The sequence below is a fragment of the Diabrotica virgifera genome, chromosome 6 (assembly GCF_917563875.1).
Source record: "Diabrotica virgifera virgifera chromosome 6, PGI_DIABVI_V3a".
In the NCBI taxonomy this organism is placed as follows: Eukaryota; Metazoa; Arthropoda; class Insecta; order Coleoptera; family Chrysomelidae; genus Diabrotica; species Diabrotica virgifera.
Window position 1 is genome coordinate 222761294 of NC_065448.1, and position 27889 is coordinate 222789182.

Below are 27889 nucleotides of genomic sequence, written 5' to 3' on the forward strand. Positions count from 1 at the left end.
AGAAACCAAGACTTAAGGAAAAGAACAGGTATCACTGATGTCGTTGAACGTATAGCCAAGCTGAAATGGAATTGGGCAGGTCACATATATAGCGCGACTGAAAGACTCAAGATGGACCAGAAAACTAATTGACTGGCGCCCAAGAGAAGACAAACGCAGCAGAGGACGACCACCAACACGCTGGATGGACGACATTAACCGAATATCCAAGAAATGGCAACAAGAAGCACAGAACCGTGAAGAGTGGCAAAGAATGGGAGAGACCTATGTCCAGCAGTGGACAGAAGAGGTTGCATGATGATGATGATGATGACTTCTTTAGGTACGAGGGTGAATTTTTACATTCCCTGGCGCATGCGCACACCGACAGTATGTTGTTAGTTGCTATAGTATTTTTACTACAAAAATGTTATTACGTAGGTCAAAATTTTTGACGTAAGAGAACTGTCAAAACATTAGAATGTGACTTTTCATATTGCCGTGTTTATAATAAACATAGCAATAATGAAAAGTCACATTCTAATGTTTTGACAGTTCTCTTACGTCAAAAATTTTGACCTACGTAATAACGTTTTTGTAGTAAAAATACTATAAATCATCCAGTTTATATATGTATCAGCGCAACTAAGGTTTGAAAATAATATATTAGTGTTTTTAGTAAATATATTTATTATAATTTTTGTGTCTTTGGATTTGTCTTCCTTGGGAGTAAGATAATAAGTATTTTAAACATTTTTATATTTAATACTTCACTTGATCTATTTGTCACCGTCGTCGTTTGTAATTACGTCCCAGAAGCCGTAAAAACAAAACCCTGATGGGTTATTGGTAGAGCATTTGACTACATAACGCGAAGGTCTCGGGTTCAAATCCTGGCACGGACGATTGTTATCATTCTTTTTTTTTTTAATTTTTGGTGTTGTTTTAATAAAAAAAATTGAAAGTGGTAATATCAAAATTAGTTTAATAATTAAATAAAATACAAATAAACTTTTAAGTACATTTATTTCGTTGAAATTACATAATATAAGTATAAAGTATAACTTCTTACGTGCGTACAAAGTACACACACATTCTTTTTCTTTTAAAATCAGATGCGGAGTCCCCGCCCCATGGGTTAAATCCTAATGTTTTGAGGTCTAGAATCTACAACTCAGCAGACATTGGATATTCTTAATGATACACCCTGTCAACCCTGACCATGGTACAGACCATGGTACAGACTGTAAAGTATTCTCGGTGAAAATTTATTTTTTTAGGATTACACTGATATCCGGTTAAGTAGATACTTCCAAAAATTATCAAATGTCAAAAAAATAAACTCAAGGAGCGATGACATTTATAAAGAGGTTAGGTTTTTATTGATTTGAAGGTGCAGGGTTTTATGTGGTTTTTCCAAGTGATTATACAATATTTTTAAATATAAATTAGAAATATCCCCACTTGACCCCTATACATGCAACAGTAATGTATAATAGTTTATAATGTTACTCTGTTTCATTTAAAGTGTAAATTTTAAAATCATAGGTGAATATGGATAATAATAACGCAAATGCCGATGTTAGCATTCACCCTCTAACTGACAATCCCACAGCAGCGTGGAAAGAAATTTCCAAACAGCAAAAGCTTCTTAAGTTAAATGTGAAAATACCAACGAAACCTGTGGAAGACAACAAAGTCAGATTTGTCTGTATGAGTGACACTCACTCTCTTATTAGAAATATTACCTATGATATACCTGAGGGAGATATTTTTATTCACTGTGGCGATTTTACCAAATGCGGACAGAAGGACGAAGTTTTCCAATTTAATGAATGGTTAGGTAAGCTTTTTGAATCACCATGTAAAAGTTATACTTGTTCAAAGTTCGTGTAATATGATGCAATTGAAATTTTTAATTGAAAAGACTAATACACTGCGTGTCAGAGAAAGCAGGTCTTTCTCTCCTATAGCGCTACTGCCAAAGTTGGCCAATGGCCTCCCTTAGCATGTGCCTCCAAGCATTTCTGTCCGTGGCTGCTCACCTCCAGTTGCCCACCCTCAATATCTCTAGCATTGGTTCACATTGGTTCTCACTTTGTCTATCCACCTCTTATCCACTGCTGAGCGTTCTACTAGATGATCTGTGGTTATCCATTCTTATAAGGTGACCTGCCCAGCGCAATCCTATATTTGTGCATAATTTGCTATAGAGGGTTCTTTGTAATATTGGTATAATCGTGGTTTATTCTTATTATCTATATACAGTCCCTGGCCATATTATTATGACCACCTATGAATTTTTATAAAAATCAACTATTCCACTTGGTATATTTTGTTTAAAATATGATTTTTAAATTTAATTTTGTTATGTAATGTTAATGTTATACATTAACTATATTAAATTTAATAATAAACACCAATAAAACATTTGAAAATATTACATGTTTATATACTTTTTATTAATTTGTTGACCTTCTGATCTTAATCAGATGGAAAATATTTGGGAGCTTTTAAAACGAGAAATTTCCGACGAAAAGGTCACTAACGAAATTGTTTTGATTAAAGGACTATCGTATCATTGAAACCACAATGACAAATTGAAGCAAAAAATAATTTAACTGCATTCAAAGTATGCCAATACAGATACAAGCGGTAATCAAAGTTAAAGGTGGTTCAACAAAATATTGAAAAAATAAAAATATGTGATATTTTTAAATGTTTTATTGGTATTTATTATTAAATATAATAAATTTAATAATAAACAGCAATAAACCATTTGAAAATATCATATATTTGTATTTTTTTAATATTTTGCTGAGCCCCCTCTAACTTTGATTACCGCTAGTACCCCTCTTGGCATACTTTGTAAATTTATTTATTTATTCAATAAACGGCAGAGCCAATTTACAAAAAATGTATAAAAAAAAATGAAATATTATGGTAAACAGTAAAGATAACCAATTTTAACCTAAAATAACAAATAACAAAAGATAATAAAAATGACAACAATGACAACAATAAAAACCAACAAAATTAAATTAGTAACAATAATAAATAATTAATAAATTATAGGAACTTAGTGCTTTACTTCAGTTACTGAATTATGTATGCTTCTTTTAAATACACGAAGACTGTCCACAAATGGATCAAGACTGTTTTGATTTTGATTAATTAGACGCAAGGTGCGTGACAATGGGGAGTAAAAGCAATAGTTCGTATTATGATAAGGTATGCGAAAAATTGGGGAAACCCGTCTTTGGACAGTATTGAGGCTTATAGCTTGTAAGATAGTTGGGCAATGATATAGACCATTTAATATTTTATAAATGATTGTTAAATCTGATTTAGCCCTTCTTACTTCCAAGCTATCCAATTTAAATGTTTGATTAACCAGATCATAATTAATGTTAAAACCCTGACGAATATTGATATGAGCTCGAAATGCCAAAGAAAGAAGAAATGTTTTCTGGACGGACTCAATATTTCTAATGTGACAATCATAGTAAGGTGACCATATAATTGAGGCATATTCCAGCAATGAGCGCACAAAAGAAACATATAACCTTAAAAAACAATTCGGTGACAGTTGAGAACTATTACGTGTTATAAATCCAAGATTTCGCATACTCCTATTAATCATGTCTGTAATATGTGGTATAAAATAATTTTTTGTCAAACAAAACACCTAAGTCTTTAATACAGTCCACAGATTCAATAACAGTATTGTTCAATATATATGTTTTTACAGTGGTATTGTTAGAGCGACTGAAGGTAATACTAAAGCATTTTTTAACATTTAATTCTAGACCATTATCAGTACACCATACACATAAGTTATTTAGATCCTTTTGTAGCAGTACAGTGTCTAGTTCGGACTCAATAACCTTATAAAATTTGAAATCGTCCGCAAAGGCCAGAAGTGCAGAATGTAATATTATAGTACTCAGGTCTCTAATAAACAAGTTAAACAAGACAGGGCCTGAGTGAGACCCCTGTGGAACACCTGAAAGCACCTGAATCTCGCTAAATAAGTAATTGTTAATCCGAACGAACTGAGTACGCCCAGTTAACAAACTATAAGAAAATCTTACAAGGCTCTCACCCAAACCCATTGCACTTAGTTTGGCAACAATATGTTTATGACTAACTCTATCGAATGCCCTCGAGAAGTCCGTGTAAACACTGTCTACCTGTTTGGAGCTCTCAAAGGCATTCAACAGGTCAAACTGATACGTTAAAAGGTTGGTCACGGTGGATCTACCTTGAGAAAATCCATGCTGCTCGTCATTTAATATTTTGCGACAGTGCCAGGATAGATGGGTGGAAAATAATTTATCAAAAAGCTTAGGAATAGCTGATAGTATGCTAATCCCTCGATAGTTACGAACGTCACTCTTATTGCCACTTTTATGGATAGGTGTAAGAAAGCTGACTTTCCAAAAGTCGGGAAAAATACCAGTGGAAATGGACAAGTTAAACACATGCAGCAAGGGTTGGCTCAACGTACAAACACATTTCTTCAGCAGCACAGAGGGAATACCATCTGGGCCATGTGAATACCTACTCTGCAAACTATTTATACCATCAAAGACCTCTGTTAAAGAAAATTGCACTGTATTAAGATCTAAACTATAATTAAAGTTATAGTCAGGAATCTCCCCATCATTGTTTTTATATGATAAAGCAAAATGTTTTGAGAATAAATTTACAATTTCTTGACCACTGTCGGCAGTCTCATTATCAAGAAACATACTATTAGGATATGCACTTGATCTCCGTAAATTATTCACATGTTTATAGAACAGACTAGGGTTAACGGACAATTCTGTATTTATTCTCATTATGTAGTTGTTGTGACATTCATTGCGTAAAATTTTACATCTATCTCTACTTTGTGAAAATAATTGATAGTCCTCATAATTCCCAGTCTGCTTAAATTTACAATGTGCTTTTTTCTTATCAATGATTAGCCTCTGTAATTCCCTGCTAAACCAAGATGGAAAGTTAGATGACTTAAAATGTTTAATCGGGACAAAATGATCAATAGCAGAGTACAAAACATTATAAAAATATTCCACACATTTGTTAATGTCACCATGATCAAGTGCATGATCCCAGGATATGCTAGCTAAATAGTTGTTAATAGCATTAAAATCACAGTTCTTAAAATCGTAGTAAAAAACGTCATATTTTAAATCTAAATCACTTTTAAGAGGGATGATAAACTCTTATGCTGGGTGATGCTCTGTTATGGTGGACAGGTTTTCAGAAGCATAATTAACTACACTACTACTTTGAATCCAGTTAAAATTTTTTTACTTAAATTTGTCATTGTGGTTTCAACGATATATTAGTTCTTTAATCAAAACAATTTTGTTAGTGACCTTTTCATTGGAAATTTATCGTTTTAAAAGCTCCCAAATATTTTCCATCTGATTAAGGTCAGAATTTCAACAAATTATTAAAAAGTATATAAACATGTAATATTTTCAAATGTTTTATTGGTGTTTATTATTAAATATATTATAGTTAATGTATAACATTAACATTACATAACAAAATTAAATTTAAAAATCATATTTTAAACAAAACAGACCTAGTGGAATAGTTGGTTTTTGTAAAAATTCATAGGTGGTCATAATATGGCCAGGGACTGTACCATTGTCGCAAATGGGTCCTAATATCCTCCTTAATATGTTTATTTCAAAAGTATTAATAAGGTTTATTGTCTTTTCAGTCATGATCCATGTTTCTACGCCATATGTTGCTATTGGCCATATGATAGTTTTATATATTTTAAAATTTACTTCCCTATGGATGTCTTTGGACCCAAACATCTGCGACAGAGAGAAGTGTGCTTTGTTATCAAGCATTATCCGTTTCTGTATTTTTTCCTCCATGCTGCCATTCTCAGTTGAGATATACCTCATGATTCAGTTATCCCAGATGAGTCTGGCTAGCTATGTGAAAGCCACCAAGGATGTTCCAGAATTCATCTATTGGGACTGCATGCATGATGTATGTCTCGCTTCGATCCACCTCACAGAAAAACATTTACTTCACTACTATGTAAAGGACGACATCTTGGAAAACACATACATCGGAAACACTTCAAACTGGCCGATTTCGGCACAGTAGTTGAGATACGAGAGGTAAGTCAAAAAATTTATTTTTGCATCCTTTAGTGGCGGATCCTGAATTTTTTTTGGGAGGGGGTCTAATATATGGGGGTGTTTAATATATGTATTGAATATTATTAATATATTTGTATAATTATTGGTTGGCAGGCTTAAACCAACATGGTTAAAACCTTGGTTTAAACCAACTGGTGTTTTTAAATCTGGTTTTTTTATTTTTATTTTTTTTATTTAGTCTCCAAACTGGTGTTTTTATTTAAAGTTTTTACTACAGCTGCCGCAAATAAAGAAAATTAAGATAAATAAATTTTATTTTTTTACTTTCGAACTTAGTTATTTTGAATATTATTACGTTTTAAGATGTTTTTCTTTTGTTATATTAATTTTTTGTGTGTGTAAATAAAACTGAAATTTGTCTTAATTCTTGTTTTCATTATTTATTACTATTATTTTATAAAATAATTTATTCATTTTTAAAGTATTTAGACTTATTATACTTTGTATCAAATAAACCTGGTTTAAACCAAATAAACCTGGTTTAAACCAAAAAACCTAGTTTTTGGGTTTTTTTCGAAAAAACCTTGGTTTTTGCCAACCCTGAATTATTATTAATTATATTATTAATATATGGGGGTGTTAATATGGAATATGGAATAATATTCCATACATAATTAAACAGAGTCGGTGCCAGCCCATCTCCCTGTTTTAGCTCTTTTAGTTATCTGGAAGGAATCTGTCAATTTAATCTGAACTCATACTTGTGCCTCAGTGTGAGGCATGATGATGAGGTAGATGTTTGTTATCCTAACCTTGTCGAAAATCTACAAAGATTTGGTAGATATCTATGTCATGCTCCCAGGCTTTAGCTAATATTTGTTTCACGTTGAACAGCTGATCAATAGTAGACTGTCCTGGTCTGAATCCGGCTTGTTATTTTACTATGATTTGTTCTGTGAAGTGGCTTAATCTCTGTAATTTCTAACCTGATTGGAACTGATGTAATTGTGCCTTAGCAACAGCCACTTTTTGAGGGGATGCATTGTCTTGCTACAAGAGGAAAAAGTAGTTTCTTTCTGATTTTGAAAGAGTTCTCTGAAGTAAGCAAGTTTTTCTTCCTGTCAATCTTAAATCTGGGAATTACGGCTCATAGAGATAGATAGAGATAGATAGATTTATTTAACTACTTTACAAAAAAAAATTGTTTGTAGCAACTCAAAATTACAAGGTACAGTGACAGTGAACTCTCCCTTGAACGGACAGTAGTCATTCCGCATAAAGTGTCTGTTTAAAGGAGGTGACCGTTGAAGAGAAAAAAATATGTTAACTTAATTTTTTTTTAAAATAAGTGCATGTATGTATGTATATATAAAAAGAGATACTAGTTTAATATTACATAACACAAGTTGTGGATGACCACACAGCGTTGTATATGAACATTGATTATTGAACTTTTCGATTTTCTCTCTGCATTCTTCTATCAAAATATCATATTGGTACAAAATAGAATTGTGATCCTATCTTTAGAAGCTTTGCTCCAATGCACCTTTGTCCTTTTAGGTATAATTTTCTTGGGTAATGCTCTAAAAAATAATCCCGTCTCATCTGCGTTAATAATGTATCGCAGAGAGTGCCTACCTATACTATCATTAAATTGAGCAGTTTTTTCTTCCAGTTAAATATTACTAATAAATCTACAGCAGCTGCTTCGCCACATACTAATTTGAAGTAAATATTGTGTCCCTTACAAAATTTCTCGAGCCATCCTCCAGAAGCTTTCATATCAACGCTTAGTCCCTTGCAACTTCTAATGCCTTTTCTTTAATAATTTTACCAGAAACAGGAATATTTTTAGATCGCACTTTACAAAAATTTTACGTTTTCAAAAATTTTTTTTTTGCTTCCAGGTTTCCGTTCTCAGAAAACTGATTGATTAAATCACTTTTATGTTTCAAAATTTCACTGGCTTGAGATTCTTAAATTCCAAATTTCAGCTGTCTAACACTTTTCTCTCCATACTGAACCGCATCGACTTTTCTTTCAAACTTAAAAAAATCTTAAACGGGCACCACACTCCTGGCGAAGTTACTTCGCCAAAGTTGACCGAAGTCCGAAGTTCCTCTTTACACACTCGTTCTACTTCGCAAGGAACACATTCAAGCGGTGCGATACCGACAAAGATCCCTTTGACTCGGACGCGCCGGACCGACAGATTTCGGACGTTGAACGAAGTTAGACAAAGTTACACGAGGTGACCGTCTACACTCTCATACTTGTTGAACCTCGATCGACTTCGGCGAGAGTGTGGACGGCGTATTAGACACAAAATTTATTGTGAAATTTACTCCGAAAAGAAAATTTTTAAGAAAACACTCACAAAAATACAGCATATTATGTTTAATCAGACATTCTGGCTAAAATTCTTAAATCCTTGTTCCAGTCAAAACACAATTAACAATTTCCTGGTATCACATTTCTTTCACCGACCAACAAAAACATTAAATTTTTAGTACTTATGTAGTGTTGATAACGTGAACAGTATCAAATATCAGGTCGTAGACATCTTATCTGTATTGATTTGAAATAATAAATGTATTATATGTATACATATTTAGTTTTATATTGTAAAATATTTGGAAAAAATGGTTAATTATTTTCATTTACTGTCCGCATTTACACATTGTTAACTGTCCGCGTTCATTGTTGAGAGTGTTCGTCGAAGGGAGTTAAAGGGTACGTAGGGATGGCGGTTTTTGACAAAACACCGGTTTTCGGTTATACCGGTTTTTTTGCTTACGGTTTAACCTGGCGGTTATAACCGGCCAAAAAAACCGGTTTTTGGAAAGACCGGTTTTCGGTTTTTTAATCCAATATGATACAAAGTATTTACAATGCATTTTAGTTTGCGATACTCCATTCGACTCGATATCAATATGATTAAAATTAGTACTATCGAAAAAACATCAATATCAATATAAATAAAACACAATTTTTAATAAAACCGTTTTATTCTATTAATTATTATATTTATTTATTATTTTACTATTATTATTATCCCAGACTCTTTGAAATGGGATTTAAAAAAAATAATATCAACATAAATATTTTACTTAAAAATAAATTGGATAATGCAATTTATCTTTTATTCTTACTACCATCAAAAAAAATTTATCATAATGTATTACTTTTAACACGTTTGTATATTTGTAGAATAGGTACATTTTAACTCATTTAATACTTCCTGTATGGGTGTATCGTTTTGAAAACGTAGGGAAATTCTTGGAGATTCGTATTCCTAATCAGTAATTCGATATTCATAGTCAGAGCATTATTTTTAGTAATCAGAAAAAGTCATTCACCCACTTTCAGTGTCAAGAGTTAAGTGTGAAAAATAGATGATTTTTGCGTCTAATTCAACCAGATCACTTTAAATATTATGATTACAAATACCTTTTCAAGGAAATATTATAATAAAACTTAATAATTGTTTCTAGCTGATGTGAGATTGCACTTTCAGTTTGCTTCTGTATTTATAAAATAAAATAAAATTTGAATTATGGTTTTGTTTGGAATAATTACTTGAGAATAATAATTATGATTGGGATCCAAAATAATACCTAACCTAATCCTAATCACCGTAAAAACCTAATAACCGGTTTTTACTTTAAAAAGAAAAAACCGGGACAAAAAAACAACCGGTAAAACCGGTTATTGCGAAGTAAAAAACCGGTTTTAGGTTTAAACCGGTAGGTCTTTCCCATCCCTAGGTACGGGTTCATATATGGCCGAATAATTTTTGTTTTAAAAATCGTTCGTATAGAGGAGGTGTCCGGCGAAGAGAGGTGTCCGTTAAGAGAGAGTTTACTGTATTTAAAAATTACAAGGTATATAAAATAGAAATATAAAACATAACTTATAAATATCACAAACAAGAACATAGATTAACAAAAAATATTTTGTGTCACGGTAAGCATTTCAGTAGATGTTCTGCAATGAGTCATATATTCTTCCGAGCAATAAAAGCAATATTTCAACAGATACCTTTTTATGACTTTTTTGAAACTGTTACAGCTTAGCTGTTTAATATCTTTTGTTTCTCATATTATGTTAGTGTTGATGGGATAGTATCTAAAACAATTGTTTCTTTTTACCTCTAGTAGCTTAATATCGTTGCACTAATGAAAGCTCTTTGCAGTTCTTCAAAAGCTTCAATAGATTCTTAATTCCTAAGTAAACTCAAAAAGAGCACACTTCAATGATTACATCTCGATGGAGGCCCCTCTTGACCCCCTTTTAGCTTGAGAGTGTTGCCCTTAAACCCACCATGATTTGGGTGTGTGCCATTTTTTAAAGTTTATAATTTGGTGACCCTAAGTTAACGTGAGGAGGTCCTGAGAAGAATGGGGAAGAACCAACAGGTACTAACCACCATCAAATCTCAAAAGTTGGAATACTTTGGACACGTGCGAAACGAATCCAGATATGCCCTCCCCCTCCTACAAGCCATCCTGCAAGGAAAAATATTTGTAAAGCGAGGTCCAGGAAGAAGAAGGACATCCTGGTTGAAGAACCTCCGAACCTGGTTCAACACAACATCTGTGCAGTTTTTCCACGTTGCTGCAGATAAAATAAAGATTGCCATAATGATCACCACCATTCTTCACGGATAGGCTCATCAAGAAGCAGAAGAAGTTCATAAAAGGCAATCTTTATCAATGATTAATGATATTGTAATACATTGTAATACAGTCTGGTCGAATATACCTGCCATTTCATAAAAATCGGTAGAGTCGTTTCGGATGAGTATGGTAACAAACACTGCGTCGGAGAATTTTATATATATAGATGTTAAATATTTAAATGGCTATTAAAAAATAAAGGTTGAAGATAAAAAAGTGAAAATTTAGGATTGTATGTATATTTTGGTTCTACATCGTATAAAATTAAGAAAAAGAGTCTGTCCAAAAGAATTTAAAAAAACATCGGAGGGGCAAGCCCCCTTTTTAAGTAGGTAGATTGTACCAACTCAGAAACCTTCCTGGGTTCATGCACAACAACTTTGATTAAGATCATCATACAATCAAATGCATAGTTTGCGAGTCTATAAGGTACATACATACATACATACAGTCGGAAAAATGAAAGAATACCCATGAACGATCATATCAAGCACATATTTTGGATTTGCTGCCTTTTTCTATAAATAACAAACGAGAGAGATAGATTATTAAGTGTTGTCTACTAAGCAAAAACGTTATCCAAGACATACGCAGTTACATATTTATAATTGACAGAGTGAGACGGCGATACAGTTGTTCAAAGTCGTTACATATATTAATCTAGTAGAAAATTTAAACTCACACTTGACTATTTCTGTACTTCTAATGTCATTCTTAGAAAAACATTCAACATCAGTAGAGATAATGATTGTATAAACTACTATTCTAGTAATCGTGCTGGTCGACTATAATCTGACAGATACAATTTCTGTCACTTTGACAGTGAAACTGGGTTAGGTTCAGTAGAGTTTATAAATTTTAATAATCAGTCGTATTTACTTGAATAAACTCAGTTCTTTTAAAAGCTATTTTGATATTATATTATATTTTTGGTTTGGTAAGTATTTATTTAATTAAAATAAATCAATAAAATTTATTAAAATAAATCAAATAAATCAATAAAAGTAATCATATGTCAGTATGGTTAACTTCTGTCTATGAGTTTGCCAAACGTGTACATATTACTATATTACACTATGACTTTTCAATCATAGTGTATAAAATTACAGATTAATAGTATATTTTTACGAATGTACATATTTGCAGATAATGTCTGGAAAATGATCTGGATACCAAAATGATCTGAATTCATTAAGTTTACTTTCATTTAAGTCACTTAATGCAGCTGACATAAACCACATTTTTTTAAATTCCTGTTACTATTTACGTCCGGCAACTTTAACATGGAGAAATTCATATGTACTATATTTGCTTACTCATTATTTTTGTATTATTAATCTATATCAAATAATTAATTACGGTAGTAAAAGTAACATTTATTACCAATAAATATATTTATAGGTATTATCAGAAAAATAATAACAGCACAAAAAATTTTTGACACATTTACTTAGCGAAAAATCGTACGGTGGGGTAGTAGTCACATCCGTTTTTTTTACAGTATTAACTTAGTTTAGACGTTGTTTTGACCAGAAATTTTTGATTTGATTCGTATGCATATCATCGATGACGCATGGGTATTCTTTCATTTTCCCTACTGTACATACATACAAACATTCATTTTTATTTATATAGATAATTCACATAATGGCAAACCCACTTGCAATATACACCGTACTGATTCTAACGTTTGAAACAGAGTGTAGTATGGTATCACACTGGCTCCGACCGGAGTCATGCGCATGGAATGTGTTAAGATGCTAGTTCCATCACTAAAGTTCCAATTGACCTGAAATTCGAATCTTCTAATTGATCCAGATATTGGTCTGGATCTTCAAAAAGATCCTTATTTTCCATGACAAAGTGATATGAATCTGTAATTTTTAAAAATTTTTTAGGAACATTACCTCATAAGCACAAAATAATAATAGCAGGCAATCATGAACTTAGTTTCGATCAGAAATTTAAAAACATATTTAAAAAGAATTTTGACAAGAGGGAGAAGAGACATAGTACCTCAGGTATAGAAGAAGTGAAACATTATGGAAATACAAATGACGATATTGTTGAGGCTGTAAATACTCCAAACATTAGCCAGTACCTTACAAATTGCACTTATTTAGAAGATAGCAGTATCGAGTTGTATGGAATCAAGATCTATGGCACACCTTGGTAAATATATTTTAGGGAATTTGATACATTAGAAAGTAATTTGACATCTTTATATTCAAAGAACACCACGCACATCTTATGGAAAATATGTTAATCAAATTCAATAAAATTTACATGACTAGATTCGTCTTGAATATACGATAATTTCATATCATTGCGCCAACTCTGAATTTTGATTAATTAATTAAGCCATTATCGTTTATTATCTATAAGAAGAATACCTGCAGGAGATTTATGAAGTAATGAATTATGAAATATTTTCTCACTGCGTAACTTATGCATCTACCCATTTGATTTTAGATTTATTTATATCAATTTACGCTGTTATTAAGTAAAATTCATACAATGATATGAAATGATCATAATTTTAAGACGAATCTGATCATGTAAATTTGATTGAATTTGGGGGACATTATATTTTTCATAAGATGTGTTCGGTGTCCTTTCCAGAAATATTAATTGGTCTTAAAATTTCACGAACCTGACCATATGTCTTCATATTCTCCTTTGTCATTAAAATTGTGGTGTTTAACACATTCTTGATAATACAAACTTTTAGGCAACCTGAATTTGGTAATTGGGCATTTAATTTAGAGAGAGGTGAAGAATGTCTTTCAAAATGGAACGCCATACCAAACGATACAGATATTTTAATCACTCACACTCCTCCATTAGGCCATGGTGATTTGGTGTGCTCAGGAATAAGAGCTGGATGTGTCGAACTGTTAACTACAGTGCAACAAAGAGTTAAGCCTAAGTATCATGTATTTGGCCATATTCATGAAGGTATGTATTGTGTATTTGTAGTTATACAGAGTGAGTTTTATGTATGGAATGTCTCACTTATCTCAAAAACAGCTATAGTCGGTTCGCTAAACTCAGACACAACTGGCTAGTGATTTTAGTCGGTAATTTTTTTGTTTTTGGCCAATTTTGCCAAAATTGGCAAAATTACTAGGTATTTAGTAATTATTACCTATTTAGTAATCATTATTTTTTTCCCAATTTTACCAAATTGGCAAAATTACTTACTAAAATCACAAGCCAGTTGTGTCTCAGTTTAGCGAACAGACTATAGCATGATTTTTACAGTTTAGTGTGTAAGGGTCTTGTGATGGCGATATTATGGTGGTATTTACATTGTTGCCAGATATTCCGTTTTTCTGGAAATCTAATGAATTTTCATATTCCAAATGGGACACGATATAGTAACGAAAGAGTTTCGAATCGGCGCAATAAACAGTCCCCGGCTTGGGAGAATTCCAACCGTCGGAATAACAGTAGCCGTGACGTCACAGAAGCGACGGCGCTGTGAGTGAAGATCTCCAGAATATTCATTAGGCCGAGGGATATGTAGACATTTCGAGAACAGGACCTATTGGCTATTTAAGCGGAGCGCGCTGTTATTAGAGTTAGTCTTAAGCTAAAGTTTGTAAAGTAAACTTGTATAAATAAATAATAAAGTCGTATATAAATTACGAACCGCTTGTTTCTTTGTAATTATAAGTTATTACAGTAAATAACCGCTACAGTGGTGTTAACGGTGTGGAGTGTAAATAAATGAAAAGTGAAAAAAAGACTTTTGAACTTTATTCGTCGGGAATAATCGGAGTGCGTTAATTGTTCGGTATTCTGAAAGACTTTTAAAAGACTTTTGAACTTTATTCGTCGGGAATAATTGAAGTGCGTTGATTGTTCGGTATTCGGAAAGACTTAGACATTTTGAAAAGTACGTGTGTGCCGACCAAAGATGTTGCTACAAGAACTGACCATAAAACAGCTCCGTGAACAATTAGAAGAGTACGAATTAGACAGCAGTGGGTGCAAGATAGTCCTACAAGCACGACTCAAGGATGTCCTCACGAAGAACGGAGATGACCCAGAGACGTTCCACTTCCAGTCAGCAGAACAAGTAATCTTATCGAAATTAAAAACTGTTTCTGAAACGATCGATGAAACTTCTAGAAAAAGCGACGATAAATTCGAAAATGTTGCTAAAAGATTCGAAAGTGTTTCTCAAAAGATTGATGAAACTTTTAAAGAGGTCTGTAGACAAAACAACGAAAAACTTGAAGAAGTTTGTAGACAGAACGACGAGAAATTTGAAGAAGTTTCTAGAACATTCGATAAGATGCAGAAAAGTGTAGAGACCGTAGAAGAAAAGATCAAACAACTAGAGAGCATGATAATCGATACAAAAGTACAACCATCAGTTAATGCAGCAGCGTTAGATCCTGTGGTGAAAGATGAACTACCGAGAGACGAAACGTCGCATAATATGAGATTCAAATTACCACCATTCGATGGAAAGTCCTCTTGGTCCATATATCTTAGACAATTTGAAGCTATTGCGACCGCCAATCATTGGACCGAACAAGAAAAGGCTGTTTCATTGACTGCTGCTTTACGAGGTGATGCTGCAGATATCTTAAGGTCAATTCCCAAGGGTCAAGAAAAATGTTACCAGACCTTGTTCACTCGTTTAGAAAAACGCTATGGAGATGCTCATCTACAACAATTATACAAAGCACAACTGCGAAGTAGAAGTCAACGAGCAAGTGAGAATCTGCAAGAATTTGAAGCAGATGTTGCTCGTGTGGTGCGGTTGGCTTATCCGGAGGCGCCAGACAGTATTTTAGAAGAAATTGCCGTAGATACCTTCATCAATGGGCTGAAAGATAATGAACTACAGAAAGCTTTACGACTAGCAAGGCCGAAAGTTTTAGATGAAGCACTTGCTATTGCCTTGGAACACGAAGCAGCTAGCCAAGCTTCACGAAACAATCGAGTAATAACCGTGGAAAAAGGCGATAAGAGAAAAGATGAACGTTTGGTGGAAATGGTACGGAGGGTGATTCGTGACACGATGCCGAAGAGACGCATGAAGAGGGCTGGAAGAGTTGGTTCAAATACAGATGCTTCCTCGATACGGCCATGCAGTGAAAGTTGTAATCACCGGCTTAAAGTAGATGAACAGCTTTGCCCTGTGAGACGAACTACCGTCGTTAATGAGCAATGGCAGCCACAACAGTTACAAGAAGCCCAAGAAGACGATCCATGTATAAAAAGAGTATTGGATTGGATGCGTCGAGGTGAGAGACCTAGTTGGCAAAACATTAGTGCATGTAGTCCGGAAGTCAAGGCCTACTGGAGCCAATGGAATTGCCTGATACTAAAAGATGATCTTCTGTACAGAACCTTTGAGAACGATGATGGTACAGAATCTAAGCTTCAGTTGATTGTACCTAAAAGTAAAGTGTCAGAAGTATTGCGTCAGTTGCATGACGGTACATCAGGTGGACACTTTGGTATTACGAAGACTCTGCAAAAGGTTCGAGAACGGTTCTATTGGGTGAACTGTAAAGATGATTTAAGAAGATGGTGCCAGAAATGTGAACTGTGTGCATCCGGTAATGGTCCAGTTGGTAAAAAGAGAGCACCCATGAGACAGTACAATGTTGGCAGTCCTATGGAAAGAGTAGCAATCGACATTGCAGGTCCATTTCCAGAAACTGATGCTGGAAATAAATACATCATGGTAGCCATGGATTATTTTACGAAATGGACCGATGCCTATGCATTACCAAATCAAGAAGCTGCTACCGTTGCAGAGGTACTTGTTAAAGAATTCTTCAGCCGATTTGGTGTTCCCTTGGAGATCCACTCCGACCAAGGGCGAAACTTTGAGTCAGCTCTTTTCCAAAACGTTTGCAAATTGATTGGTGTCAATAAGACCAGAACAACACCCCTGCATCCTCAATCAGATGGGATGGTCGAGAGGATGAACCGAACGATGGGTAAACACTTGTCCAAAGTTGTATCTGAACATCAGCGAGATTGGGACCAACACATTCATTTATTCCTGATGGCCTACCGCTCGGCCGTAAATGAAACTACAGGTCAAACACCAACCTGCCTGATGTTGGGTCGTGAAGTTCGTTTGCCCTGCGACCTAGAGATTGGCCGCAGACCTTTTGAGGAACATGTTGCAGGCGAAGAATACGTCGACCGCCTGAAGTTACGAATGAACAACATTCATGAACTTGCCCGACAACACATCCAGATAGCCAGTGACAGAATGAAAGATCAATATGATTCTCGATGCAAGAATGAAAGCTTCGAAGTAGGTGATCTTGTCTGGCTTTATAATCCACAACGTCGTCGCGGCTTGTGTCCTAAACTGCAAAGACAATGGGAAGGTCCGTATGAAGTTAAGAAGAAAATAAATGACGTAATATACAGAATTAAGAAGTTGCCAAACGGTAAACCAAAAGTTATTCACATAAATCGTCTTGCACCATATGCTGGCTCAAATGAAACAGAAGAAGCCCGAGTCCTCCAACAGGAGATGAAAGATGCCGCACAGCCAAGTTTTAATCAATTTATGTCAAATTACGCAGCGAGAAAGAGTGCTAGATTCGGCGTGACCACAGAAGTTCAGCAAGATCTGTTTGGTGTTCCAGAAAACGTCTCTCTAGCCCACTGTGTTGCCCAAGACCTCGAGATGACCAAAGGAATCTCGTCCGTATTCAATAGAAAGTTCGGCCGCCTGGACGAGTTAAGAAATCAACAACCTAAAATTGGAAGAGTACTGCGATTGGAAGATGGTCCTCGATCTTTGCTGTATATGGTGACCAGGAAGTCTTATACGGACACGCCAAGCTACGAGAACATATGGCGTGCTCTAACTAATTTGAAGAAAATCGTGTGTAATTATGACATCAAAGATTTGGCTTTACCAAAAATAGGCCATGCAGTAGAAAATCTGGATTGGAAGATTGTGAGAAGCATGCTTGAGGTGGTCTTCAGAGAAACTGGCGTACGAATTACTGTGTGTTGCATGAACCCGAAGATGTCGGATCCTTCAAAGACAGTAGACTGTTATTTCTTCTTGAAGGGTGTATGCAAAGCTGGAGAGTCGTGTAGATTCCGCCATCCTGAGCCTTCATCTAGAGTTGCTGATCGGGACGCTCAGATCTTAAGAGGGGAGCAGTGTAACGAAAGAGTTTCGAATCGGCGCAATAAACAGTCCCCGGCTTGGGAGAATTCCAACCGTCGGAATAACAGTAGCCGTGACGTCACAGAAGCGACGGCGCTGTGAGTGAAGATCTCCAGAATATTCATTAGGCCGAGGGATATGTAGACATTTCGAGAACAGGACCTATTGGCTATTTAAGCGGAGCGCGCTGTTATTAGAGTTAGTCTTAAGCTAAAGTTTGTAAAGTAAACTTGTATAAATAAATAATAAAGTCGTATATAAATTACGAACCGCTTGTTTCTTTGTAATTATAAGTTATTACAGTAAATAACCGCTACAATATATATTTTTTGTTTTTTGAATTCCTTAACTTAACAAATACTGAGTAGTTTTCATGTAACTATGTGAACCCTATATCTAAATACCACAATTTCGGATTTATTGCTACATTTACATTATTTTCGCCGAATTTAAAATATGTAATACATTAAAAGATTAATAAATTCAAAAATGAATAACCATTTTCAATTTCGTTGCCGCACGAAACTACAGCCGCATAAATAAATAAATAAATTATATACATTCTTCTTTTTTTGTCAACTAATTTAATTTAAAAAAAATTTTTGGACACTGTATAAACAAAAATAATTATGTTAATATTTATATTACTGAATACAGAATTGAATACCCTTTGAAGTTAGCTATCACATGACCCCTAGTCTCATTTAAAAAAATCATCGATTATGTCATCACGTCCATATCGATGACGTCACTCGTATGAAATATATGCCAAAATATCGTAATTTAAAAATAAAAATCGACCCGTTTCGGGATTTTTCCTTAAAGTCGCCGGTTTACGAAATATCGAATTTATTCCAGACATTTGCACCATATACTGTATGGTATACAGTATACACAATGTATATACACATCGACATACTTTTCACTTTATGTTTTGACTTAATTTGTCTGAAAATGAACCGTGGAGCATGGGCAAAGATAAAATGGAACAACAATAACTAGTCTTTTCGTGAATTTCCAGACATCTCGTTTGACCGGTCAGTAGAACTAAAGGGTGATTCATTAGAGAGTTTTTAGGCCCCTTATTTCATCACTGTTAAACGTTATACGTTATTCTGCTCATGCGCATTAACAGAAAAATAACGTATTACTTTATTAGCGGATAAGATATCCCCTTATTTAGGTAGAAATAAGGCTCATGTTATTAAGGGATTACGTATTTGTAAGGTTGCCAAATGTCATATATCTAAATCATAAAAAAAACGAAAAAAATGCCATATGAGCTGAACCGAAGACAACTAGAATAAAAAACATAGTAACGATGTATAAAATTGTAATCAACATTTGTTTTTCTTAAAAACTATCAGGTAATAAACATATTATATAATTGAATATAATCTGCTTGGCAACCCTGGTAGAATGATTCTAAATTACACCATTTCTTGAGAAATCTAACACTTGACTGAATTGTCTTGTTAAATTTAGGATGGATGTTTTGTGTTCCTAAAGTAGTAAATTGTCTTTAATGAACGTCTTAATACATTTTCTTCCATTATGGCAAATAATTCAATAAAATAAGTTTTAGCACACAACTGCCGTTTTATAGGTTACCTTTACCTAATGTCAATTAACGTTAGTCTGTATGCGTATTTTCTGAAAGGATTCAAAAACTATTTTACGTAAACACGTTATCCCTTATTTATTACTCAATGCGCATGGCATGTATAACGTTTTACGTTTAACGTACGTCAAAAAGTAGAGGGTCTAAAATCTCTCTATTTAGAGGTACTTTTTTTGGTGAGGATTTGTTGGGAGATCGTGCATGAATTGTATCACCTAAAGTTGCTTTCTTATTCAGTATTGTTTGACATTTCATCCTAGAAAGACTTAACTCGGCACAACGTCTAGAAATTATTTAGCTGCATTACGAAAATAGGCGTTCAGTGAGGAATGTGTTTCGTGCGCTTAGAACAAAAAAAAATGTTTTCCGATAAGGCCCGTTTTTGGCTTAATGAGGACGTGAATTAACAAAATGCCCGTATTTGGGTTGATGAGCAGCCCAAAGAGGTTCAAGAGTTACCATTACATTCAGAAAAAAAACACTGTTTGGTGTGGTTTATGGGCCGGTGTCATCGTCGGTCCATGTCTTGGACCGGCCAGAATGTTACTGTGAATGGAGGAAGCTAGGACAAATAATCCCCGGACAAATAATCCCGGACAAAAAATCCCCACAAATTATTCCTGGACAAAAAATCCCCTGACAAAAAATCCCCGGACAAATAATCCCCGGACAAAAAATCCCCACAAAAAATCCTGGACAAATAATCCCCACAAATTTTTTTGGAAAAAATATCCCCACAAAAAATCCCGGACAAAAAATCCCCAAGAAATATTTGCTGCCGAATACTTCTCTAAGTTTTCCCGAAATTTTACCAAATTTTGAATTCCAATTCCATGCTGAAAACTTCAAATTTTACATGACAATGGATTGTGAGTTTTTTCAAAAATCATGGGAGATATGGGGCATTCATTCTCCATGACAGGCGCTTAACGAGCGTTTTGTTAACGCGCGATTACAACTACATACACTTTACTTGAGACCGTTCACATGCCAACGCGCGTTTTAATGACCTAAAACGTGCGTTAGCATGTGATTGGTCTTAAGTAAAATGTATGTAGTTGTAATCGCGCGTTATCAAAACGTGCGTTAAGCGCGTGTCATGAGAACAAGGCCTTAACTCATTCCCCATATCTTGAAAACTAAAATTTAAAGATTTCAGCATATAATTGGAATTCAAAATTTAATAAAATGTCAGGAAAACTTTTAGAGAAATATTCGGCAGCAAATATTTCTTGGAGATTTTTTGTCCGGGATTTTTTGTGGGGATATTTTGTCCAAAAAATTTGTGGGGATTATTTGTCCGGGATTTTTTGTGGGGATTTTTTGTCCGGGGATTATTTGTCCGGGGATTTTTTGTCCGGGGACTTTTTGTCCAGGGATAATTTGTGGGGATTTTTTGTCCGGGATTATTTGTCCGGGGATTATTTGTCCGGACCCCGAATGGAGACCATTATCGCGCCATGATAACGGACTATTTGGTCCCAGAAATTGAAGTTCGTAGTTTAAGTGACATTTGGTTCCAAAAATATGGCGCCAACTGCCATACATCCCGTGAAAGCGTGGCTTTACTGAGAAAACGGTTCATGCTTCGGGCCAGTGACTTGGCTGCCTATATCCTGTGATATCACACGTCTAGTCGTTTTCCTCTGGGGCTACCTCAAGTTTGAAGTCTACATGAATAAACCGGCTACAATTGAGGCATTGGACGCCAGTATTACTCGAGTCACTGGTCAAATACCAATCGAAAAGCTCGAACGCGTCATCGAGAATTAAACCTTCAGAATGGACCGTCTTAACCGCAGTCATGGTCAACATTTGAAAGAAATTATCTCTAAGAAGTAATTGTAAAGAATGGTTCTTTATTACGACAATAAAGATTTTCAAATAAAATTCATTTTTTTCATTGTTTTTTCTTTTTTAAAAAATTAGAAGCGTTTCGACTTAGACTCAATACCAGTCAGCAGGTAGACACTTGTTGTTTACGTGAGATCAAAATAATTATCTCATCTATTCTTCAGCAAGTGGTATTTTCTGACCATTTGAGACTGGTTTTAGGCGGTTGGGACGAGCGGCGTAACAGTAGATATTGTAACAGTCATACTAGTCCAGGGTAATAAGGTTTTTTCCATGACACTCGAGCAGCCAGGGTACTGAAGCGTTTTTTTGACAGGTAATACCTATAAGAGCAAATTGTAACTATTTCCTGCGTAGGATCTGGCGGCCATTTTTATTTATAAACAATTAAGTGTCAAAAACTGGCATTTTTCCCTTTTTTTTTTCAAATCAATGGAAAACAGTGAAACTTATGGTTTTTTTAGTACAAATATTTTTGAGATTATGGAAAAAGCTTTAAAATGACGTATTACAAAGATTGATATACTCATTTATTGTTAATATAATTGCGAAAAAAGGTCGGACCCAGGCAACCAAGTGACGTCATATAACGTTGAGGAAACGTCAGTTTTTGGTTGAGTATAACACGTGTTTGAACATTACGTCATATAGACGTCTTTTGTAGGCGTTTTTAAATACGTAAGATTAATGACGTTAAAATTACGTTTAAAAAACGTTTTAATTTCAGACAGCCTAAGTCTGACGTCACAAAATTGGGAGGAGCTTGCTTGTTTGTATTGACTCTAAACAATTTCGTTTAGGTATAGATAACGTTAAATGTTCGTAAGAAATTTCTCATTTATTGTTTACGTGGTTTGTGTCTTGTGTGATAAAATAAGACTTTTCATTTAGATATTTAGTTGAAGAAACGTGTAAATTAAGAGATTTTTATGTGTTTTTTCTCAGTGAGTTAGTTTAATGTAGTAATTCTTCTTGACAACTATTTGAGGTTATGTTTATTTGTTTTTAATTAAGCGTTAAATGAAGATATTAATACAGCGTTAAATTAAAATATTAGTATGCTGGATAATTTGTTAATAAGTTATTTATTAGTTTCATATATATGTTGTTTCAGTTTTGACACAGTAAGTATATAACTAGTGAAAATTCTATAATGTGAGGGTTGGTACAATCAGGCAGAATCAATGATGCTTCAAGGCTAGCGCACAAGCGATTTTAAACAAGTGATAGTACTTATATCTTCGACACATGGGACGTAGGCCTATAGGTTTTATGTTATGTACCTATTTTTTATACTATTTTGAAACATCTGAAAGAGGTCACTTTTTGAAAGTATTAAAGAAGTGGTTTTACCGACGTGAAAAAAACGTAGATACGATTACGTTTTAAAATCGTCACAATTATGACGTCAAATCGATGAGACAAATACACGTGATTTTCAACGTCAGTACTACGTCATAGAAACACGTCAATTGGTCATTTTTATGACGTGTTATCTACGTTATAAAAACGTCGTTTGGTTGCCTGGGGAATTGCAAAAAAAATTAATTTCGCAATAACTATTGTAAAAATTAGTGTACAGCTTTAAAATTTTTGTCATATAAGGATTCTTTGGTGCTTAATATGTGATAAAAATTTCAAAGCGATTCATTCAATTGTTTAAATTTTATTCAAATTGTTTATCCCAGAGAGCATTTTTTTGCAATAACATAAGTCAGAAAAAATGACGTTAGAACCATTCCACAGGCGTCAAATGAAAGAACATGAGCTATATTTTCAAGTTGGTTTAATAAAAGCGAATAAAAAATGCATTTATTAGTAATAAATAATTATGCAAAAGTATCGTAAATCTTTCCTTATAAACTTTTTATTTTGTTATATAAGAAATTATATATAAATGATATAAATAACATTACTTGGTAGTTGTGCACTTAAAACAGGGTAAAAAAGTTAAGTTTTTTGGAAAAAGTTATTCAAAAAGTTTATAAGGAAAGATTTACGGTACTTTTGCATAATTATTTATTACTAATAAATGCATTTTTTATTCGCTTTTTTTTAAACCAAGTTGAAAATATGGCTCATGCTCTTCCATTTCACACCTGTGGAATGGTTCTAACGTCATTTTTTTCTGACTGATGTTATTGCAAAAAAATGCTCTCTGAGATAAACAATTCGAATAAAATTTAAACTATTGAATGAATCGCTTTGAAATTTTTATCACATATTAAGCACTAAAGAACCCTCATTTGACAAAAATTTCAAACCTGTACACTAATTTTTACAACACTTATTGCGAAAATAATTTTTTTTGCAATTCCGACCTTTTTTCGCAATTATATTAACAATAAATGAGTCTATCAAACTTTGTAATATGTAATTTTAAAGCTTTTTCCATAATCTCAAAGATATTTGTACTAAAAAAATTATAAGTTTCACTGTTTTCGATTGATTTGAAAAAAATGGAAAAATGTCATTTTTTGACAGTTAATTGTTTATAAATAAAAATGGCCGCCAGATATTACGCAGGAAATAGTTACAATTTGTTCCTATAGATATTACTTGTCGAAAAAACGCTTCAGTACCCTGGCTGCCGAAGTGTCACGAACAGGGTATATTTTTGTCTTATTACCCTGGCCTATACATCATAGTCATCTAAACATAGTATGGGCCATTCCACGAACATACGCCTGTTTTGGATTACTTCGACAACGAATATTTTACTGTGCAACATAAGAAGTACGAAAGTAAATGGCGCTAATAATTATTCCAATAAACAAGAATGTAATTTGCAATTTACTTTCGTTCTTCTTATTTTGCACAGTAAAATATTCGTTGTCGAAGTAATCCAAAACAGGCGTATGTTCGTGGAATAGGGTATAGTTTAAGTTCAGCGAAGATATTGTAAATGCGTATATCAATAAAATTACGGCATTTAGGCACCTATAAGGAACATTAAATGAAAAATAATATAAGTTTTTCTTAAAGACTTATAAAGGCAAAAAATATACAGGGTGATCCATTTGAAATGAAAGAAAGTTCATTAGATTTTAAAGAAAAACTGAAGATCTGACAACAATGTAAATACATTGTTGTCAGATCACCTTCAGCTTACACACCAAAATCAAGCCGTCTTCGAGATAAATGAGGCGTTCCCTACTTAAAAATCCACTCTGTAAAATTTCTGTAACTACATACAATGCACAACAAATTCTGTTATAAAAAGTGGTTTGCAAACTGTATCTTAGAAGGAAACTTGTGACTAATTTTCAAAAACTATAACTGCTCAGTAGTTTCTTTTGTCATATTAGTCAATATCTTATTACAGTAGAAAAAATGAAAGAATACCCATGAACGAACATATAAAACACGCTGTATTTTCCTGTCACCGTGTCACACAAAAAATTGGCCAGCGCAAGTACATGTAATAATAATTGTTACATGTACTTGCACTGGAAAATTTTCTTTGTGACACGGTGACAGGAAAATACAGCGTGTTTTATATGTTCGTTCATGGGTATTCTTTCATTTTTCCGACTGTATGTACCTTTTTAGGTTATGGGGTGACCTCTGACGGAAAAATAATTTATATAAATGCTTCTACTTGTGATATTAATTACGTACCAAGAAATCTGCCAGTTGTTTTCGATGTGCCACTCAAGGAAGGATTCGTAAAAGAAGGTTAATGTTAGATGTGCTTTTTTGTACTTGTTTTTTTTTTAAATAAATGTTACGAATACTGGTTGTGAATCTCTTCTAAATCTCTAAAAGCATGCTCTCTCTGGTCTGCTGTCTACATTCTTCTGGATTAACACAAGTTGTAAGTTTATACTGCATGTAGGATATTTTATTAACACTACTTTTTTGATATGCATTCGATTGATCGAAATTATTAACTAATATAGAATTTAGACAATATATAAAGATCCAGTTTAAAGAGTTGTACTCCGAATAAAGTATGTGCCTCCTAGAGGCAGGATACGGCCAATATTACATTGGTTTATAAGGTAGTCCTTACAGTAGAGATCCTGGTCTATATAGAAAAATGCAAGCGGGTGTGGGGTAATACATACTGTACTTTGGTGGCATTGGTGTAGGTACTCCAAAATTGTCGGACGCACCAAAGTTTAGAAACCTATATTTAGGAAACGTCCAACCCCCGAAAATTTTTCGAAATGGTAAAGTTGTTCAACTAGACATGAATAAGGGAATAAAAAAAAGTCTCATGAGAGAGGTAATAATTTAAGTAGTGGGCCCAAGACCTATATTAAATGTTAGAAAAATTAGTATAGGGTCTTGGAATTTTTGAAGGCTTATACAGGTAAGGGTAAGTTTGGAACATAAAAAGGTAAATGTTGAATGGGTTGCATATGTGAGTTCATTTTAAATGAAGTAAAGAAACACAGACGCACTCACAATCATTTATAGTCCTTGGGCCCCACATATAAAATTATTATTAATGACCACACCGTCGAAACTTTTTGTACTTGTTATTTGGGTGGAGTCGGACAAATTTGGAGCTTGGCGCATTATGGTAGTGGGGCGTTTGTCTGTCAAGCTGTCACGAAGTTGTCAATTTTATGCAAGAAAAAAATTTATAACCACATTGGTCATTTTATTTTAATCGATGGTTTTTATCATATTATAAACAGCGAAAACAATTTTGTCAAACAAAAATATTGGGCCATATGACGCGTCGGACAGGCTAAATATGGCATATTTATGGAAATAATGCATTTATTACTACATGGCTAATTTTAACGGAATCATAAAACCTTTTTACAATAATGTGGTAACCTTGTCGGACAATTTTCACAACCGGAATTTTTTTATTTACAACCATTTTTCCGTCAAAAATAGGAGGTTATAAGTTATTATATTCTAAATCAAAAAATCTAAGTGTCCGACAAAAATATTGGGGCAAATCGACAAAATTTAATTTTTATTAGTAAACTATACTTTTAGATTATGCTGGGTTCGTGCATCCTTTATCTTTACAACCATTTTTCCGACAAAAGTACCTAGTAGGTTACAAGTAATTATATTCTTAAACAAAAAATGTAATTGTCTGTTAAGAGGAGGCATTGCCAAAAAGTTTTTAAAACAGTTTTTCTCGGTTACTTTTGAATCGATTTAGCTGAAAATTGGTACACACACTAAGTACAACATTTAAAAGGGCGTGAGGTAAAGTTGTATCCAAAATTTTTCAAAAAAATTTCCGACAAGAGGGAAAAATTTTGATCTGAAAATTTGTGTACATACTCCTTGAACAATGACAAACATCGTTCTGTGTTTTTTTCTCGAATTTTCAAAAAAAAAAATGGCGACGAGGGAAAATTTTGGACCCATAATTTTTGTCCGACAAGTGATCCAATATGCATTACACATGTAAAAAAACAGTACAAAATAAAAATGACATCTGTGGTAATAAATAAAAAATTCCAGGAAATTGACATCTTCGCCGTATCCGACTGCGCATATGCCCCAGCCCCGTGAAAATTGTCCTACAAGGTTACCACACTATTGTAAAAAGGTTTTATGGTAGATTCTGTTAAAATTAGCTGTTAAAATAAATTTATTAGATTCTGTTAAAATAAATTTATTATTTTCATAAATTTGACATATTTAGCGTGTCCTACGCGTCATATGGCCCAATATTTTTGTCCGACAAAATTGTTTTCGCTGTTTATATGATAAAAACCATTGCTTAAAATAAAATTACCAATGTGGTTATACATTTTTTTCTTGCATAAAATTGACAACTTGACAGACAAACGCCCCACTACCATAGTGCGCAAGCTCCAAATTTGTCCGACTCCACCCAAATAACAAGTACAAAAAGTTTCGACGGTGTGGTCATAAATAATAATTTTATATGTGGGCCCAAGGACTATTAATTACAAAATGATTATGAGTACGTCTGTCTTTTACTTCATTTATAAAAAGGTAAGTTTTCACCAAATTTCGTAGAAAAAAATTTTGTCTGGAAGATAAAAATAAAAAACCAAAAACTTGGTTATTTCAATTTTCAGCATACATTTTGAGGTTACGTGAAAAAGTCAAAATACAATAGTTGCAGATCTTTTTATTACCTATATCTTTGCCATTTAATTTTTCTTTCATACGACTTGTAGTTTTGCTGGAAATCATGATAAACCGTTTTTTACCCTCAAAAACTCACCCCATTCTACTTCCCGGTCTCAGATCGCCGGTAAATTATTTTTCCCTTAAATTTTTTTAATGTATTTTCTCCCTTTTTCATTTTGGCTAATATAGTATCTTCTGTTTTGTCTTCTAGATTTTACTGTAAACGAAGAACCAGATTCTGAGTCCCTCAAGGAAAACAGTTGTACTGAAGGTTGTATTGTAATGTAGCAAATTATTAAACATATTACCAAATAAATGTGTTATTTTATTATTGGCTTGGGAGAAATCCGACACAACCATTGCA

General features: G+C 33.8%; 1 protein-coding gene across 1 annotated transcript; it reads left to right on the plus strand.

The window, feature by feature from the left end:
- The first annotated feature begins 1378 nt into the window (after window positions 1-1378).
- On the plus strand, window positions 1379-27841 carry LOC126886740 (UPF0046 protein C25E10.12). Its single transcript, XM_050653758.1, has 6 exons — window positions 1379-1464; window positions 1528-1822; window positions 12694-12967; window positions 13527-13753; window positions 24994-25119; window positions 27737-27841. The coding sequence occupies exons 2-6, from the start codon at window positions 1534-1536 to the stop codon at window positions 27811-27813; spliced, it is 993 nt and encodes a 330-aa protein (XP_050509715.1). The 5' UTR covers window positions 1379-1464; window positions 1528-1533; the 3' UTR covers window positions 27814-27841.
- The last annotated feature ends 48 nt before the right edge of the window (window positions 27842-27889 follow it).

What these genes read in the sequence shown, in the direction of transcription:
- LOC126886740 (XM_050653758.1), top strand. Translation starts at nt 1,534, where the DNA reads ATGGATAATAATAACGCAAATGCCGATGTTAGCATTCACCCTCTAACT. An exon ending in CCAATTTAATGAATGGTTAG is followed by an intron (nt 1,823 to 12,693) that starts GTAAGCTTTTTG and finishes AAAATTTTTTAG; the next exon opens with GAACATTACCTCATAAGCAC. An exon ending in ATTTGGCCATATTCATGAAG is followed by an intron (nt 13,754 to 24,993) that starts GTATGTATTGTG and finishes GTACCTTTTTAG; the next exon opens with GTTATGGGGTGACCTCTGAC.